Source organism: Xiphias gladius, chromosome 8, assembly GCF_016859285.1.
Source record: "Xiphias gladius isolate SHS-SW01 ecotype Sanya breed wild chromosome 8, ASM1685928v1, whole genome shotgun sequence".
Lineage (NCBI taxonomy): Eukaryota > Metazoa > Chordata > Actinopteri > Istiophoriformes > Xiphiidae > Xiphias > Xiphias gladius.
The window spans coordinates 11,823,511-11,839,700 of record NC_053407.1 but is presented as its reverse complement, the minus strand read 5'-3'; the positions used below and the strand labels follow the sequence as shown (position 1 = coordinate 11,839,700).

General features: G+C 41.8%; 1 protein-coding gene across 2 annotated transcripts in view; it reads right to left on the bottom strand.

The window, feature by feature from the left end:
- Nucleotides 1-16,190, bottom strand: part of abtb2b (ankyrin repeat and BTB (POZ) domain containing 2b) — a 45,989-nt gene that overhangs the window by 2,249 nt on the left and 27,550 nt on the right. For both annotated transcript variants that reach the window (XM_040132560.1, XM_040132561.1), the window contains exons 2-15: nucleotides 14,262-14,411; nucleotides 10,857-11,067; nucleotides 5,174-5,326; nucleotides 4,369-4,534; nucleotides 4,107-4,196; nucleotides 3,802-3,903; nucleotides 3,420-3,516; nucleotides 2,505-2,640; nucleotides 1,754-2,031; nucleotides 1,477-1,655; nucleotides 1,221-1,326; nucleotides 578-680; nucleotides 373-460; nucleotides 179-247 (exon numbers count right to left, since the gene is read on the bottom strand). In XM_040132560.1, coding sequence (XP_039988494.1) covers nucleotides 179-247; nucleotides 373-460; nucleotides 578-680; nucleotides 1,221-1,326; nucleotides 1,477-1,655; nucleotides 1,754-2,031; nucleotides 2,505-2,640; nucleotides 3,420-3,516; nucleotides 3,802-3,903; nucleotides 4,107-4,196; nucleotides 4,369-4,534; nucleotides 5,174-5,326; nucleotides 10,857-11,067; nucleotides 14,262-14,411 — 1,928 coding nt within the window. The remainder of the gene's footprint in view (nucleotides 1-178; nucleotides 248-372; nucleotides 461-577; nucleotides 681-1,220; nucleotides 1,327-1,476; nucleotides 1,656-1,753; nucleotides 2,032-2,504; nucleotides 2,641-3,419; nucleotides 3,517-3,801; nucleotides 3,904-4,106; nucleotides 4,197-4,368; nucleotides 4,535-5,173; nucleotides 5,327-10,856; nucleotides 11,068-14,261; nucleotides 14,412-16,190) is intronic.

Genomic DNA, 16,190 nt, shown 5'->3' with positions numbered 1-16,190 from the left:
CATTGTAAATCCAACATATCACTGTGAACGGTAAACCTCAGAAACAAACTGCATAGGTGCATTAATAAGTGCCAGGTTGGGCAGGAAGTTGCTGTTCTTTATTATGTATATAATTTAATCTTAATGTTTCTATTCATAAGATGAAAAGTCAGGTGTGCATCTGTTTAGTGATTTTCACCTCCAACAAGTCAGGCACTTTAGTTTTCAGCGACTCTGTTCCTCCACAGTACAGGTATGACATCATCATCTGCAGATAGGTCAAAGATCTCATTTAGGAACAAGTCAGAACAGCAACCATCAACCTTCGTTGTAACAATATAACCGAGGAGCTATTTTCTGGAAATGGGGGGGAATAAAGAAAATATCTGTTACCTGGAAAATGTTGTACTTGACGTCACCAATCTCAACCTCCTTGTTGGGGCTTCCATCTGGGCCAGAAGACGCCAGCAGAGACTTGAATCTAAAAGAAAAACAAATATATCTTTGTCAAAACCCCTTAAGATTTTTTTTTAAAGACCACTGTATCTTAGTAGGGTAATGTATCTCTTCTGTCCAGTGTGAACCTGTCTGCACTCACCTGTCAGAAGCAGTGATGAGCAGCACTCTGTGACCGTAGAACGGTTTCCCCTCTACCACAAACGTCACATCTGACATCTCCCGGTTATTCAGGAAGTGGGGGTCTGCAGAAAACCACATTGGCACGTCTATACAACTCCATTCACTTTTTTTCAAACACAGAGCTTTCTCGTAACGGGGAAGTCAGTCTGGTCATGATTAGTCAGCTGGTATAAATTTAATGAGGAACTATTTTGATAATCGATTAATCATTCAAGTACATTTTTAAGCAGAATGCACAATATGCATGCAATAGTTCCAGCTTCTCCAATGTGCGGATTTGGTGCTTGTATTGTCTTACGTGACAGTAAACTGATTATCTTTGGGTTTTGGACGGTTCGTTGAACAAAACAAGCAATTTGATGACATCCCTTTGGCTTTAGGAAATTGTGGTGGACATTTTTTAGTATTTCCTGACATTTTATATACTAAATTAATTATCTATTAATAAAGAAATAATCAGCAGATTAGTCAACAATGAAAATAATTGTTTGTTGTAGCCCTCCAACCATTGAAGATTGTCAACATAACGCCATTCCAGTCTTCCAATATAAAACACTGAGCTATGTCTGTTCACAAGCATGCACGAATCATAGTTTCCTTACCCAACTGTGCTGAAAGAGTTGCCTTCATCTCAGGGACGGCTGGAAGGGGTGCTGGGCCAAAACAGTGACTAAAAATAACCGCCAACTGCTGGATAATGGCATCATTCTGGAAGAAAATGAACAGGAGGGAGGAGGGAATTATATCTCAAGAAAACTAATTTCTTGCTTTTATATGATTGATGATAAGGATGTCCATGAAGCGGAAAAAACAAAGAGGAAGACAAGCAGACACACTGAGGTTTGAGTTTGACGGTACCTTGGTTGTACGTAAGATATTGAACATGAGGGGCAAGCCGATGGTAACCAACTCCTCACAGTAGTCCTCTTCTCTGATCGTGGTGAACTCTCTGAGGAGGGAAAGGGTGACTCCTGCCCTGGACTGCTGCTGGGCACAACGCAGAGATTCCAGCCACACATGTAGTTTCCATGGTACACCTGGTGAGAAAGAGTGGAATTTTTTTTTGTTTTCCTTAATCCAAAGTAAGCACAATTTGAATAGTAAGCCCATCCTTTTCTTGCTATCTGATAGTTACCCATAGCTCGTAGCTCCATAGTGACATCCAGGTAGCCGTGCTCAGCGCTGTAGTAGCTGGCCTCTTGCAGAGCCTTCATCCTGGCCTTGCAGAGCCTGGGTATGCCCACCTCTGGCAGGGCCCCAGGGCCAGAAGAAGGGGTAGGGAGGGGGGAGAGAGGGAGGAAAGGGCAGATCCCCGCCTCCTCACCCTCCACCCCCTCAGCTAAGATCTCCTCCAGAGACAGGACATCCTCTTTAACTTGTTGGGGCTGAGTCAGTAGCTTTCTCAGCACGTTCCTGACAAGATAAATGGGAGGAAGGAGGTGGGAAGAAAGAGGACATACAAGGAGGGAAGGAAAGAACAAAGAAAAAAAAAGCATGAAAACATTAATTTTATGCCCTAACTGCAAAACATACCTTTGTTTCTGTGACCCTCTGCCCTCCTCTCTGATTACATAATCTGTCTCCCTCAGTGTGGAATGTGTAGTGTTGAGTCTATGTTGTGTTCACACATACACACGGTGAACAGGTGGAGAGAGGTTTACTCTACCAACTGGTGTTCAGAGACAGATAGACTCCTAAGAGAAGGAGACCCTAAACTCGCTTTCATAGTCTGATATGATATGGCTTATATAAGTATGAAGACATTGTGTTATTTCTGTTACTTTCTTCTCTGCAGGCAGGAGGCCAAATGATTACAGTTCATCAGAGCCTTTAGTGAGCATCTGTGGTCAACATTCTGTTTTCAGGTCAGACTGAGGGGGACATACCTGTGTCCATGTGCGGCGGCATGACTGAAGCAGTTCATGTCTTCATAGAGAGAAGACGTCAGGGCATTTCCATCGTGGGTCTTGGATAAGGGGTCGGCACCCCGTGCCAGAAGCAAACTCACCATCTCATAGTTGCCTGGGAAGCACATAAACAGTCAATTACATACAGAGACAGCTCCAAAAGACATATAAATAAAATGTTTTTACTAGTATCATCCATAAATAACTTCACTGTTTGCCCAGCCATGCTTTTAGTAATCTATTCTCGTGTTTTTTCCACCGATATTTCTGAGCTTTTACTGTTTCTTTGCTTATTTTAAAGTTCATTAGTGTAGTTATACTCTCTGGATCAATGACGTTTTATAATACTTTATTTTGCTTTTTCAAACAAGCAAACGCATTCATATTAACTACTATTTACATGCTGTCATAGCTGCTATGCACAGCATGTGTCTCTTTTACTAGAGCTATGTGTGGCTTTCAGATGATCCCACAGAGGAATGCTGCCCAGAGGCTTCTAAACAACCACAAGCAGCACTCTGCTCCTCACTGTGCCTCCATTTACCCTCCCGTTTCCTCGATCCTGCAGCCGTTGTGTCATTCACAGCTCAGTCCTGTGTTACTCTTGGTGGTCTTTTGGTAAACTAACACACTACTGTATTTGTGACTGATAATTGTGAGAGCCATTAGTTTTTTTTGCTGAATATTACTACAGAGGCTTTCATTCATTCATCTTTTCATTTGCTTGACCCTCCCACAGACTTGCTGCCTGTATAATTTAGTAGTAAGTAGTAATTTATCTACTGTAAATCAGATGAGAACACAGACCTACTGTAAGTCAGATAATTCTCTCGCATCAGCTGTGCCTTGTGTTGTATTGCGTGTGAGTATGTATGTGCATGTGTGTTTGCCCACCTGCTGCTGAAGCCAGCTGCAGTGGGGTGTCTGCCGTGCTCTCCTGTCCATTGCGGACTGCGGCCCCCTCCACATTGGCCCCTGCATCCAAAAGGAGCTGTAGAGACACATCACATCTGTTATATTAAGCAATGTTTGACATCCTGTAACTTACTTATGGCCTGACCTCTGACCTCACATTTGACAATCCACTTTTGAAAGGACTGGTCTCATAAAAACAGTTAGCTCAGGATTATGTAGGAAAACCGGCATTTATTGTCCACATATAGCAGGACTTTTCCCCTCAAGTAAACAGTGCCCCAGCCAGGACGCATGTCAAAAGAGGCACTTCTACACTAGCTACATCTGGTGAGTTCTAAATGTGTGTGTATGCGTTTCCAACCTGCACAACAGAGATGTGTCCATGCAGCACAGCGAAGGTGAGGGCTGCCCAATGTCGACTATCAGGATGCACAGAGGGGTGCTTTGGGGAGCATGGTGGAACCTGCCAGCACAGGACAAATCAGTTTCACAGACTAAGATCATATTCTCAAGAAAAAACAAAGAAAAGATTACAGTCATTAGAGCCCCTGTAAATGTAGGTGCTTTAAAATGGATACATCCCCTGTGTGTAGTTGTAGAAGTATACATAATGTGCAGCATTTAAATAAATCTGTCCATCTGTCGAAATTGTTTAAGCATATGTACCGCCACGTCAAGGTTGGCCCCAGCATCGATCAACATCTGGACTAAGGCCTCATCTCCAGCTGCGCAGGCATACATCAGAGGGGTCATCCCCTGAGTGAAGAACAAAAAAAAAAAAAAAAAAGAGCACCACGAATAGATGAAAAAAGGAGAAATAAATTGATGAAGTAGTGCCTTAAAATTATTTTTGGATGTGATTTCCCATGTATACTGCTGCAATATTCACATGTTCGCATACAAATACAAAGAGATAGATGTTGAGTACCTGGTCATCCATGCTGTTGACCCCGTCTGGCCCCAGCAGATCGATGGCTTGGCCTATAAGGTCTGTGCGTCCACAGTTGAGCATCCGAAAACCTAAGTCTAGATGGAACTTGTCTGTGGCAGCTTTGGAGTCCAGACGCTTGAAGGAACTAAAGCAACACTCAGGCCTGACGGAGACAGAGACACAAAGAGTAAGATAATAAATGACAAGCTCATCTTCAGTTTCTGAGAGGTAACTGACTGGGTCTGAGAAGGCGTGTTCTCCACTCAAAAAGATAAAATATAAGACATTGAGCGCTGGAAAAATGTTTTCCAATTTCCTTGCGGCTCATGCATTTTGTATATTTGCATCTGATGCTTCTCTTTAGAAATGATGGTACACTTCATGAAAAGGTCAATGAGCCACATTACAGCCCTTGAACAGTCATTAATATATTGTATGCGGTTTGTAATTATGTGTTAGTGATACCCAATTAAATTACAAGCCGATAGTTCAAGGGTTAAAGGAAAAACACATCTGGAAGCACAACACTGTCTTGGCAATTATGTTTTGTTTCTTCTCAGCTAATTAGACTAACCTCAAACACACATAGTTGATGTGACACTGGAGTCAAAAAAACTAAAATTAGGTATTAGACATTGATAAGGTTTAGATTTAAAAATTTCCAGCAATTACAGAAGCTCAGAAATTATGTTAATGCTTTCTGTTAGAGCTCATATTGCTGTGTCTAGCTTTACGTTGCCATGTCAAGTTTAAAAATCCAGCAGGACAACCCTAGTGAGTACATGTGTGTGTTCTCATTTACTTCAACTGTCTTGGTTCACAGTCCAGTCCTGGAAGGAGAAGCCGGGCGGTCTGTCTGACATCATCACTGTCCACCAACAGACTCTTGCGATGCTCAGCATGAACTATGGCCACTCTCATCCACTCCATCAGAGGTGGCAGCAGCAGGAATGGCCTGTGAAGAAAAAATGATAAATAGTTCAACTTCTATCTATATGCTTGGTACATGAAAATCTGTATAACCCCAACAAGGTAACAGAAACTTGTATTCAACTGCAATGGAGTTATAGTAGACAGCCACTTCTCTGGTAAACCAGTGAGCTCATATAAGCCCCCAGCTGTATTGGCCCAAATAAGGCTCAGTGCTGAGTGGATGATTTCTTCAACACTCATGATTCAGTTATGTTGAGAGGGAACTCATAAACCGACCAGATGACTTAAGTTTGTCTGGCAGTACTTCCCCCCACGCTGACCAGTGTACACTTAGTCACCTTGAACCCCCCCCTCCCCCATCCACCACACACACACACACACACACACACACACACACACACACACTGCACAGAGCACCTCACTTCTACTAATCACACATACTTGCCAGCTTTTACACACCATATATATTTGGCATTTTCCTTTAAAGCCATCATACATGATAGCACACACACACAGATAACGGATGCATACATGTATGACAAATGAGTGTTTATATGATGGTTCCCTGGTTGTGCTGGTAAACATTAGCTTTCTTTGCCCGTAAGCTATGACCGTAGATGAGAACAGAATTCTGACTTCATTGGCGCTGTGGTCTGATAGACAAAATAATGCTGTGGTTTCTGAATAATCATCCTATTTTTAAACCAGCTATAACAGAATATACTACCTAAGGGAGCTGAACAAAGGTGCAGCACCCTGGCACTGTTATAGATAGTTTCTAAGATCTAAACTGAAAAAAAAAAATAACAACAACAAGGAAAAGAGAACCAACAAACCCAAAAGTTCATAGAATAATAAAAATAGAAATGACAGACATGATTGACCTGAGCCTGAGGGAACGATAGAAAATGTCATTAATCGCGGAGAAGCAGTGAAGTAAACATGGGTGAGAGCATTAGCTTTGCTGTAGTATTAGTGAACGTCGCATTCTGAAAGTCATCATTATTATTTGATTGCTCTCTTTTTCTTTCTCTTTTCTTCATTGTCCTCCTTTCACACCTTTTCTTCTAAATCTCTTTAGACGCCACTGGTGATATGGCTATCTGCAGTGCCCCGTCTAGCCAGTTATCTGGTATTAATCCCTTCTTGTCTGTGCCTTTCTCTCACCATATATGCATAGACAGTGGCTGTAAACAATGACACATTATTGTGAGTGTTATTGTTGTTTGCTTTTGATCCTATTAAGCCTCAGTCAGAGTGTTTTAATGATTGTTTGAACACTGCGTGTGTTATCATGAATTACTAAGCTGCCTTTCTCCTGCTGTGATGTTATTCTTAGCAGTGGCTTCACTTTTTTTTCTGAGGAGATACACAAACTCCAGTGCATATCATGAATACAGATGGGGGCAAAAGCATGAGCAATATACTAGCATATAGCACTGTAGAGTGAATGCTATAGGGATTGTAGTCGCTGTTAATGAGCACTGGGACCCCTGCAGTGCCATTTATTCTCCTCACTTACTTTAAGCAACTACCTGTGGTTTCCTATAGAACTGCTCCTTCTTTACATCAGCAATCTCTCTCATTCACCAGGGCTTTGTTAATAATGTATAATGTAAAGTGGATCTCCTCCATTTTATTTGAAGGTTTTAGAAAGTGATATAACTTAAACCACAGACTTTTTCTGAGTTTTATGAACCTGCAGATACACTGCTGTCCACTGTTTCTGTCTATTCTATCTTCTAGCTATTCTGTCAGATGTTGCCTCCGAGCTTTATCAGTCAGTGATCAGTCAGGAGAGGTCCTGCTGTCACCCTGGCGTGACAGTTAACAAGCAGACAAGGGGCTGATTGGCTGGATTGGGAGTATGGGGAGGAGGAGGACGGAATGGTTATATGGAGCTGACAGGGAGGGGTTGAGTGTTTGAGAAAGAGCTGGGGGAAGGGGGTTGGGTGACAGTTTGTGGCAGTTTGTGGATTGTGCTGCAAGCGTTTCCGAGGGGAGGAGGGGCAGTGGGTTTGGGAATCAAAATTTTACCTCTGTTAATGGCTTCCACTCAATACAAATTGGTCTGTGTGTGTCTGTTTATTCATATGTACATTTGTGCATGTCTGTGTCTGTCCTCCTCAATGCCAGGAGGCATCCACCCTGCTTCTTTGCTGCATGCTTGCCTCCAGGCATGCACGCAGCACGGGCACTAATTCAGACCTAATGCAGCCTCAATCAACCATGTCCAGCTTTCGACACTTAACTCTAATTGATAGATTTTCTGTTCTTCATTTTATCAATCAGCATTTCACAGCCTGTGTTTTAGTGAGTAAAAATTCTAATATATGGATAATAACCAAGGTACTGTTTACCTTTCATGGCCTGAAATATTGGTTTTCCAATAAAACACATAAAATACTTTCAGCTGTGTTCTTACACAAAATGACATTTAATGGTGTGTGTGTGTGTGTGTGTGTGTGTGTGTGTGTGTGTGTGTGGAGGCTATACACAAAAAATACAAAAATGTGCATCAACACAAATCATCTGAGGAACTATTTGTGTAAACACCTTTGCCAATGGCCCACACTGTGAACAGCATGTCTGTACCATCACCCACACAGCTCTGGCCCCTATCCCACAATTCATCTCTCTTTCTTTCCTCAAACACTTTTCCAACCCCCAATACACCTCCCATCTGACCCCTGTGTCTGGGTTATGCCCCTCAGCCTGAAACACAAACTTCAGCTTCGTCAGAGAGTGACTGCAACATCAAAGCCGGGACGCCTGTTATCACTGAAACTAGATCACACTTTTGGCTAGCCTACTGACCCGACATGCTATGGCTACACACAGAGAACAGCAGGATACAGACATACATGCACAACCCCCTCCCTCCTTACCACCACCTGGTTGGTCATAAAATCACAGTCAGCTCAAATTGTGGTCAGGTGTGTTTAAACTCTAACCTGTCCAACATGAAAAGCAACGGCTTTTCTCACCAGGAGGCAACATCACACATGCTGCATGTTCCATGTGTCCTATATCCTAAAGCCAGTGTGACTGAGTTTACATGGTAAGAAACTTCAATCAGGTCTTAAAGCAGACCCCATCATGGGCGACAAAGGGTCAAGGTTAACCACTGATCTAGAGTCAGATTACTCTCATAAAGGCTCCATATAGGGGGGATGTAACCATATCTGATGTGTCTGTGGTTAAAAGTAAGCTCCACTGGCTGCTTTTTATCACAGTAACACATCTGTCCATTAGTGCAGCCTTCCATCCGCTGAGGGAAGCAGAGGGGTTGGGGTGGTCTGTTTAGAGGAGTGTTTGGAAGTTTTACTTTTTGGTGGAGTGACTAGTGATTTTACCATTAAAATAGATTGATTAATAACTTTCAGCACTAATAAACATATTTTTCTACACCGTGGCTTAACAATTGGAGTGCAAAAATAGGCAGACACACAGACATTGGTGGCTGCCCTCTCACCCTTTTGCATTCTAATACTCCAATACAAGATCATCACTCACAACTAACCACCAGCTTTAAAGGATCATAACAAAAAGGGCGTCTCTCGTAGTCTCAACGATTCTGCAATAACACTCTCACCAGACTCCCAATAATGTTTGATGATGTGGCCCACACAGATTTGGTGGTTTTGGGTTTCCACCAAAGATTTTATAAAGCTTTCAATAGAGGGTGAGCCAAAGAAATGGAGAGGCCCCATTGAAGGAGAGAAGTCTGTATCATTACCAGGCACTCAAACTGTAATCACTACCAGGTTTGCACTGCTCTCCTCTACCACCTGAGTTTGTCCTGCATGCTAACATTCACCAGACTGTACACACAGTCACAGAGTGGCATGTAGCGATACAGACGCACAGTGAGGCAAATCTGTAGATGTCTGGAAAGAAAACCAGATTGTTGCAGATGTTCCAAGGTATACATTATAACAGGATGCTAAATCCGTTTATTCTGCACACATAAACCTGGCTGATATACACCCAACATTAAAAACATCTGAGGACTTGGAAGAAACAGCCGGGATAGGGAAAAAGAGGAGTGTATATTTGCTGTTCTGTTCTCTTTGATGCTAATGAGGAGCCCACCTTTGCTCACTCACACTGTGTCTGTTCATTATTAAATGTATAGGAGCCAGCTGGCTCTGTGTGCATGGACACGCGTGCGCGTGCGCGTGTGCGTGTATGTGTTTAGGTAAGACGAGATGCAGATTTGGCTGAAGTTATTGCAAAAACTTTTGAGCAACTATGATGAATTCACATCTGTCATGTCCTCATCATAAATGAACAATCACAAACACATACATTTCTAGAGGTGTAAAACATTATTGGGGGGGGGCAAAACACAAAATCCTTCAACCCACTTACCACAGCTAACTGAACACATACTTGAGTGGGAGCTTCATCCCATTTATATGCATGAGTGCTACCTTTAGACAGGCTTCCATACATCAGTTTAAAAAGTGTAATTAACCTTTAGACATATGAGAACCCTTCCCACGGACACACACACACACACACACACTCACACACACTCACACACACTCACACACACTCACACGTGTGTCTGAATCTTGTTCTGTGAGACTTGAACACAGCTGGATGGGCAGCTTGCAAGCACTTTTCGCAATTACAATCACACACTCAAATTGTAAATAATGATCATACCTTAACTGACTTGCACATAAACTCACACATTTAGCTACTAAATTGTAAAGTCCTGTCAGCACATACATTGTTTAACCCAGTAATTCAACAAGTTTTATCAGTTGATTTAAGAAAAATGTTCAAAATGATCAGTGTACTGCTAAAGCCAGAACATTATAGTAAAATATAAATGAGGTGTGCTATGTTAATTTCAGGCTATCCAAATATTTTCAACCACTTGTCCCTGGGATGATAAAAGGACAAGAATTACTATAATTGTTCTACAAAGGCAACCCAAGGAAGATTTGAGGAGTCTCTAACAGAATTACAGACCGTTAGCACCTCTTAAATGTTCCTTAAACCACCAGTCTTCAGCCTAATTCACACTCTAAAGGTGCAATTCACCCTTCTATTAGACTAACACTTGCACCTGGGAGTTGTTGCTTACCTCTAATTTATCTACAGAAAATTAAAACTGCAAATGAACAGAGGGCAAAGGGATTAGGAATGGCTGAGAAAGGTGGTCTGCGAAAAAAAAAAGCTATTCACTTGATTAGAACATAGTTGTTAATTGCTGAAGTTGGAGGTATGTGTATTTGAGTTTATGTAACTGCAATGGCTAGAGCGCTGGCATTAATTACATTTATGTCAACCTCATGAGCCAAATCAAATTATTTCTAGTTACAGATGCAATCAGGAAAACAAAAGAAAGCTTAAAATGTACAAGAGGTGAAGCAAAAAATTCTACCAAACTGATATTCTCCAAAACAATTGTTTGGATTGGCTCCAAAACAAAAATGGACACAACACTTTCTAAGTTGAGATCCATTGTTTTACTGCCCGTTATAAGCTTTGGAGAACATCTTAAAAGCTCTTGTCCAGTCATGCATGACTCTCACCTCTCCTTGCTAAGTGCCATGCGTGGGGGATCTAAATTGGGATTCTCCATGGACTCCATTTGTGGGCAGCGCAGGAAGTAGTAAAGGGTGTGGAGGGCGTCGGGTGACCAGGATACAGGCTGCTGAGGACGGGCGTGGCGAGCTGGACTAAGCCCCGGGCGTACTGAGCTCAGGCGCTGCATGTGGTGCATTGCACGGGACACCAAGTCACCTGGAAAAAAGGAAATATGAGATTACTGTTAGATAGTTTAAAAGATATTTTTTTTAATAATTGACTATTTAAACTTGCTCATTACTTTTGCTCAATTCTTTAACAAAGTGCCAAAGCCCAGAAGTTCCCTGGGGTGGTTTCATGGGTATTCAGGCCCTAAACAAATGCCAAGTGGCACATTAAAAAACTAAAACTCTAACATGAGATCTTATTGCTTAGTATATACCCGGTGGGCTCCTAATCCAACCGGATTTCCCCTTTTCCTCAACCACTTACATTCAACCCTCCTTTACTCATTCCTCTCCCTCAATGTCTCTCGTGGTAGTTGCCATTAGCAGTGTCATTATCAGTAAGCACAGCCAGACGGCCAGTCTAAGTGGCCATTTATCTTTAATCATTGAATGAGTTAATGGGGTAACAAACAGTTGATTACAGACGCTAATGAACCGTTCAGTTGTTTCTGTATCAATGCTTTTCAGTCACTGCACTTAGCCAGGAAAGGTGGAAAGTGGTTGTTAGTCACATGATAAAAGCAAGGTTTACAACTGTGCTCAAGTCTTAAAGAAGCAAAAAACACTGCTGTGGACTTCTGTAGCACAAAATGCGAGCAAACTACACAACCTTGTGCAGTTGGATAAAATGGAATTCACATTACTGTATGTACAGAGTATATATAATATAAGCAGACATGGATAGAGGCACAGAACACAAAACAGAGTGCATAAGCCTTAAAGGAGTAGAGATTGTAGATAACATCCTGATGCCCGACCATGGGTGTCAGAGTAGGAGTAGAGATATCAGGCCTCACAGGGATGGGGATGTGGAGAAGGGGCAGAGAGAGGCAGCAGAGTGGAGGGAAGGGAGGTTGAATTTGGGATTGTGTAACGGTCATTTAGCATAATTACCCCTGAGTTAATTGCTAACCAGATTACCGTGAGTAGGAAGCTGCACAGGGGCCAAGGCTGGGAATTTTAGCGGGGTGAGTGTGTATGTGTGTGTCTATATTAAAGGGGTTCGGGGCACTTTGAGGGGGGTTGGATTGGAGTAGCCCTCCCAAAACAGACCCCACTGAAAGCTGAAGGGCCTCCTTTGTGTTAACCACCACCAGCAGTCCCTCCAGGAGGTCTCATAGGAATTCCTGCCCAAGATTGAGAGCCTCTCCCTGGCTTTCCAGCCCATATTGTGCCCTGAGGCTAAACTGAGCTCCAGGGGTCAGAAGGAAATACTAGATTACAGCTTATACTGGAGTCCCTGTGGAAGCCTGGAAAATCAAACTGTCACATAACTGCTTTTTGAATACATACTGACAAAATGTGCCTCTTAGATCTAAGTTGCAAGATAATGAAATGTTTCAAAGAATACGATAATTAGAAGATGTTGGTTATACTGTCAGCAAAATCAACACAAATATGTTTGCACAAGTTTTGATCTGGACTCTGACCCCAGATTTCTATAATTGGCTTTACGGGCTTTAGCACAAAGCTAATTTTATTTTGAGTTAGTAAAATCCTGATTCTTAATATTTCCCTTAGTGAAGGGGGATGTTCCCACACTCACAGTTTCCCATAGCTGGTGCAGACAACTGCAGCGCTGAAAATTGAAACATTCAAGTGTGTCTGAAGACAACTTTTGGAGTCAGTCTATCGGTTACACTAGATTTCCAATAATTTCAGACATTCAGGTGACATGTCCAGTATCCTGCCATCCGTTATCCATAATGCTTATGTATGCTATGTGTTTGTGTGTCTGGCCAAGTCCAGTCTAGAGATCCAGCAGCTTAGTACAGATGTTCCTGTGTCTGCCTGGTCTGTTGGGCTCAGATCAGAGTGCCAAGCCCCCTGTGTTTTTGTTGTGTGTATGCATATCGGTGAACACATGCCTGTGTGTGTTTGCAGGCGTGAATGAGTGTGAAGGATGCCAGCCCTGCCCAGAACAGCCCAGCTTCACACCACCGCAGAGATGTGGCACAAGGAGAGCACTGAGCAAGAGAGAGAAAGAGTGTGTCTGTGTTTGAGAGTGTGTGTACACTTTCTTAATGCCTCAGTAACGGTGGTGGTGTATGAACGTGGCCTTGTGCTGGAGGAACAAATGGCAGAGTGTTAGCTAATTTGGAGGAGGAAACCTATCCCTGCTCTAACCAACACTAATCTCCATCCCTCCTCCTCTCACCCTGCTCTGGCAACCTCACTCTTCACCCTTCTACCTTTCTATCATTTCCCCTGACCCCCCCACCATCTAAACCCTGCTTTATTCACTGCTATTGCTTAAACTTAATCTCCTGCCATTCCAACTGGTAACCCTCCACCTTCTTCTACTCCTGTCTTTTTCTCACTTTTTAATGAAATTACTCCAGCTCTCCATCATCAGCCAACTCCATCAAAGCCTCCACTTTAAACAAACCCCATGTACAGCAAAACATGACTGTGTTTGCATCTGCATGCCTCTGTGTTTACAAATGGAAGTCCATCATGTGCACAAAAAATGGACAAGAAGAATTGACCGTATTTTGATTTTAAAAAAATATATAAAAAAAATTAAAAAATGTGTGTGTGTGTATATATATATATATATATATATATATATATATATATATATATATATATATATATATATATTTATACACATATCACTCAATCGCACAATCTTTCCACCTTTCCACTTTCCACCTTTCCTGACCTGATGCACACTGCTTAGCAAACAGACCAGGGACATACAATATACAATCAGAGGCATTATCACTTTATTCTCCAGAGCTCCATAGGTTGATAAACTTTTCCATTACTTATGTTTAGAATAGACAGCTTTCACAATATGGCACAAGGCACTTATCATAAGACAGAAAATGTAAAAAAAAAAAAAAATTTAATTCTATTATCTCTGCTTGGCAGTCGGCTGTCTGAAATAACAGGCTTTCTAGCAGAGGAAAGGTTTCCTGTTTTCACAGGGGTGGACACATTACAAGGTGTGTTTAGAAAGTGTTCAGAATATGGTCAAGTATTTTAAAAATGAAAATTGATTTATCATGCCTGCGGATGTTTAGTTGTCTGTAATAACAAGAATGCTTTGTAGCTTCACTGTTGTTTCTTTATGATTGCTAAAAGAGCATTGTGGAATTTAACAGATTAATTATATAATGTGAAAGAGCCTGCTAATATAAAGTGTATCCAGGGCCTCACACACTATTCTGTACTCACTGAGTTCAGAGATGCTACCCACACAGGTAGCGAGCAGGGACTGTTCCAGCGTCCTCAGCTCCAGCTGGGCATAGGCATCCTCCCTGCTGTCTACAGACGTCTGCTGGTTCTCTGTGTAGGGACTGAAATGGGCTGGGAGAGACAAAACACCTACAGAGACAAATATAGAGAGACAATGGCATTTATGATTAATATGATGGTTTGTGAGCCTTGTAAACAAACCTCCAAAACTTCAGCTACCATACATTCACACTGCTCCTACAGAAATCCAAAAACAAATAGTGTTGGATATTTACAGAGTAAATTTATAATCCTGGTAACACGTAATCCACAGCGCTGAGGGCAAACAAACACACAAGGAAACCTGAGCCTTGCTCTCAACACATTCAGGAGAATAAACAGAGCACACAGTGACATCAGACAAATACAAACAAAACAAATGCACACTGCATCAGACGCAGGCCGAGGCGTCACAGAAAGGAATACAGAGACAGGCTAAAATCAAGTTAAGAATTCATTGTTATATATGACATTTTGCTTTAACATCATGGACATTATACAACATGTACAAAACATAACGTGCAGGCTTGATGCCTACATGTTATATCTTCATATATTTTGCAGAAGAAACTAGTAAAATAAGGGTGGTTACAGTAGATACAAGGTAGTTAAAGTTGATATGACTGCAGCATATGGAAACACTCAGTAAGATAAAGGTTTGGTATGGGGTTCATATTTAGACTGTCATCAATCAACAGAGTGCTGAAGGGGTCAAAGACCACCAGCAGCCCAGGACTCTAACAATCCCCACTCTGACCTTTTTTTTTTTTTTTTTTACACCAACACATCAACAGATGAAGAAACAAACCAACCTGGTCATGAAAGAATGAGGCATCGCAATTTGTTACGCCTTCATAGAAAACAGTGTCCTTTTCCTAACACATATAGTAAAGGTTTGTAAGGATGAGTTTTAAGCTCTGATTCTGGGTAGGAAGACCTAGTGTTTGACGCACTAAATGTAAATATTTCAAAAGACCTTAAATAAAACTGAAATAAAACATGAGTTTGAAGGAGGTGAAATGAGAATGGATCGCCTTATAGCAGTACTACATATTTGATCAAAAAGACAAGGGAAAACATTTGCCAATCAACCCATTTGTTGAAACCAAAATATACTGATATAAAGAACTTTGAAAATGACATCCAAGCAAACTACTGTTAAAAAAGTCAATTTAATGGCTTTATTGCAGGATGAAATCACTAACCGAATTTGCTTTTGCTGGGTACTACATCCACTGTCATGACTTGTGGTGTAACTAGGGTCAACCCAAGACATGTGTGGTATTTCCTCTTCAATGGACCCTCTGGAGACGCAGTCAGCCCAACCCAGCCAAAACACGGTTTTTGAATACTATTCAAAGTTACATAAAGTAAAACAATATCTGTCTAAGGTGTATCATTTACCTATCTTCAAAAAAAAGAAAAAAAAAAAAAAGATGTCAGACAAATTATGATGCTACAGTTAAACACCAGGCTTGTATGGTTATTCTCCATGACAGCCAGCTGTCAGACCACAGTGCAAGTGAGGAGATAACATCACTCCTAAATAAACCGAAGATGTCACCGCTGTGCCCCCCTGTGATTTCTGTTTTCCTGCTAAAATGGATAAAAGCTCTGACAAGTGAAGGTGGGAACACTGAGTGCTGCTTTCTGCCTTTTAGTATATATCCGCTGGCTCTTCATTACGAGCTATATGTAATTGTGTAAGAACCAGAGTGTCCTGTTAGCTACTGTGCATGTAGTGGATCTGGGGGAAAACGGGTAGCGGCCCAAAGGTTAACCTTTATTTTGGCTTCACAATCCGGGATGAGCTTTCTGCCAAGCCAGAGGAAATGATTGGGGGATGGATGTGGGATAGAACAGAGAAAT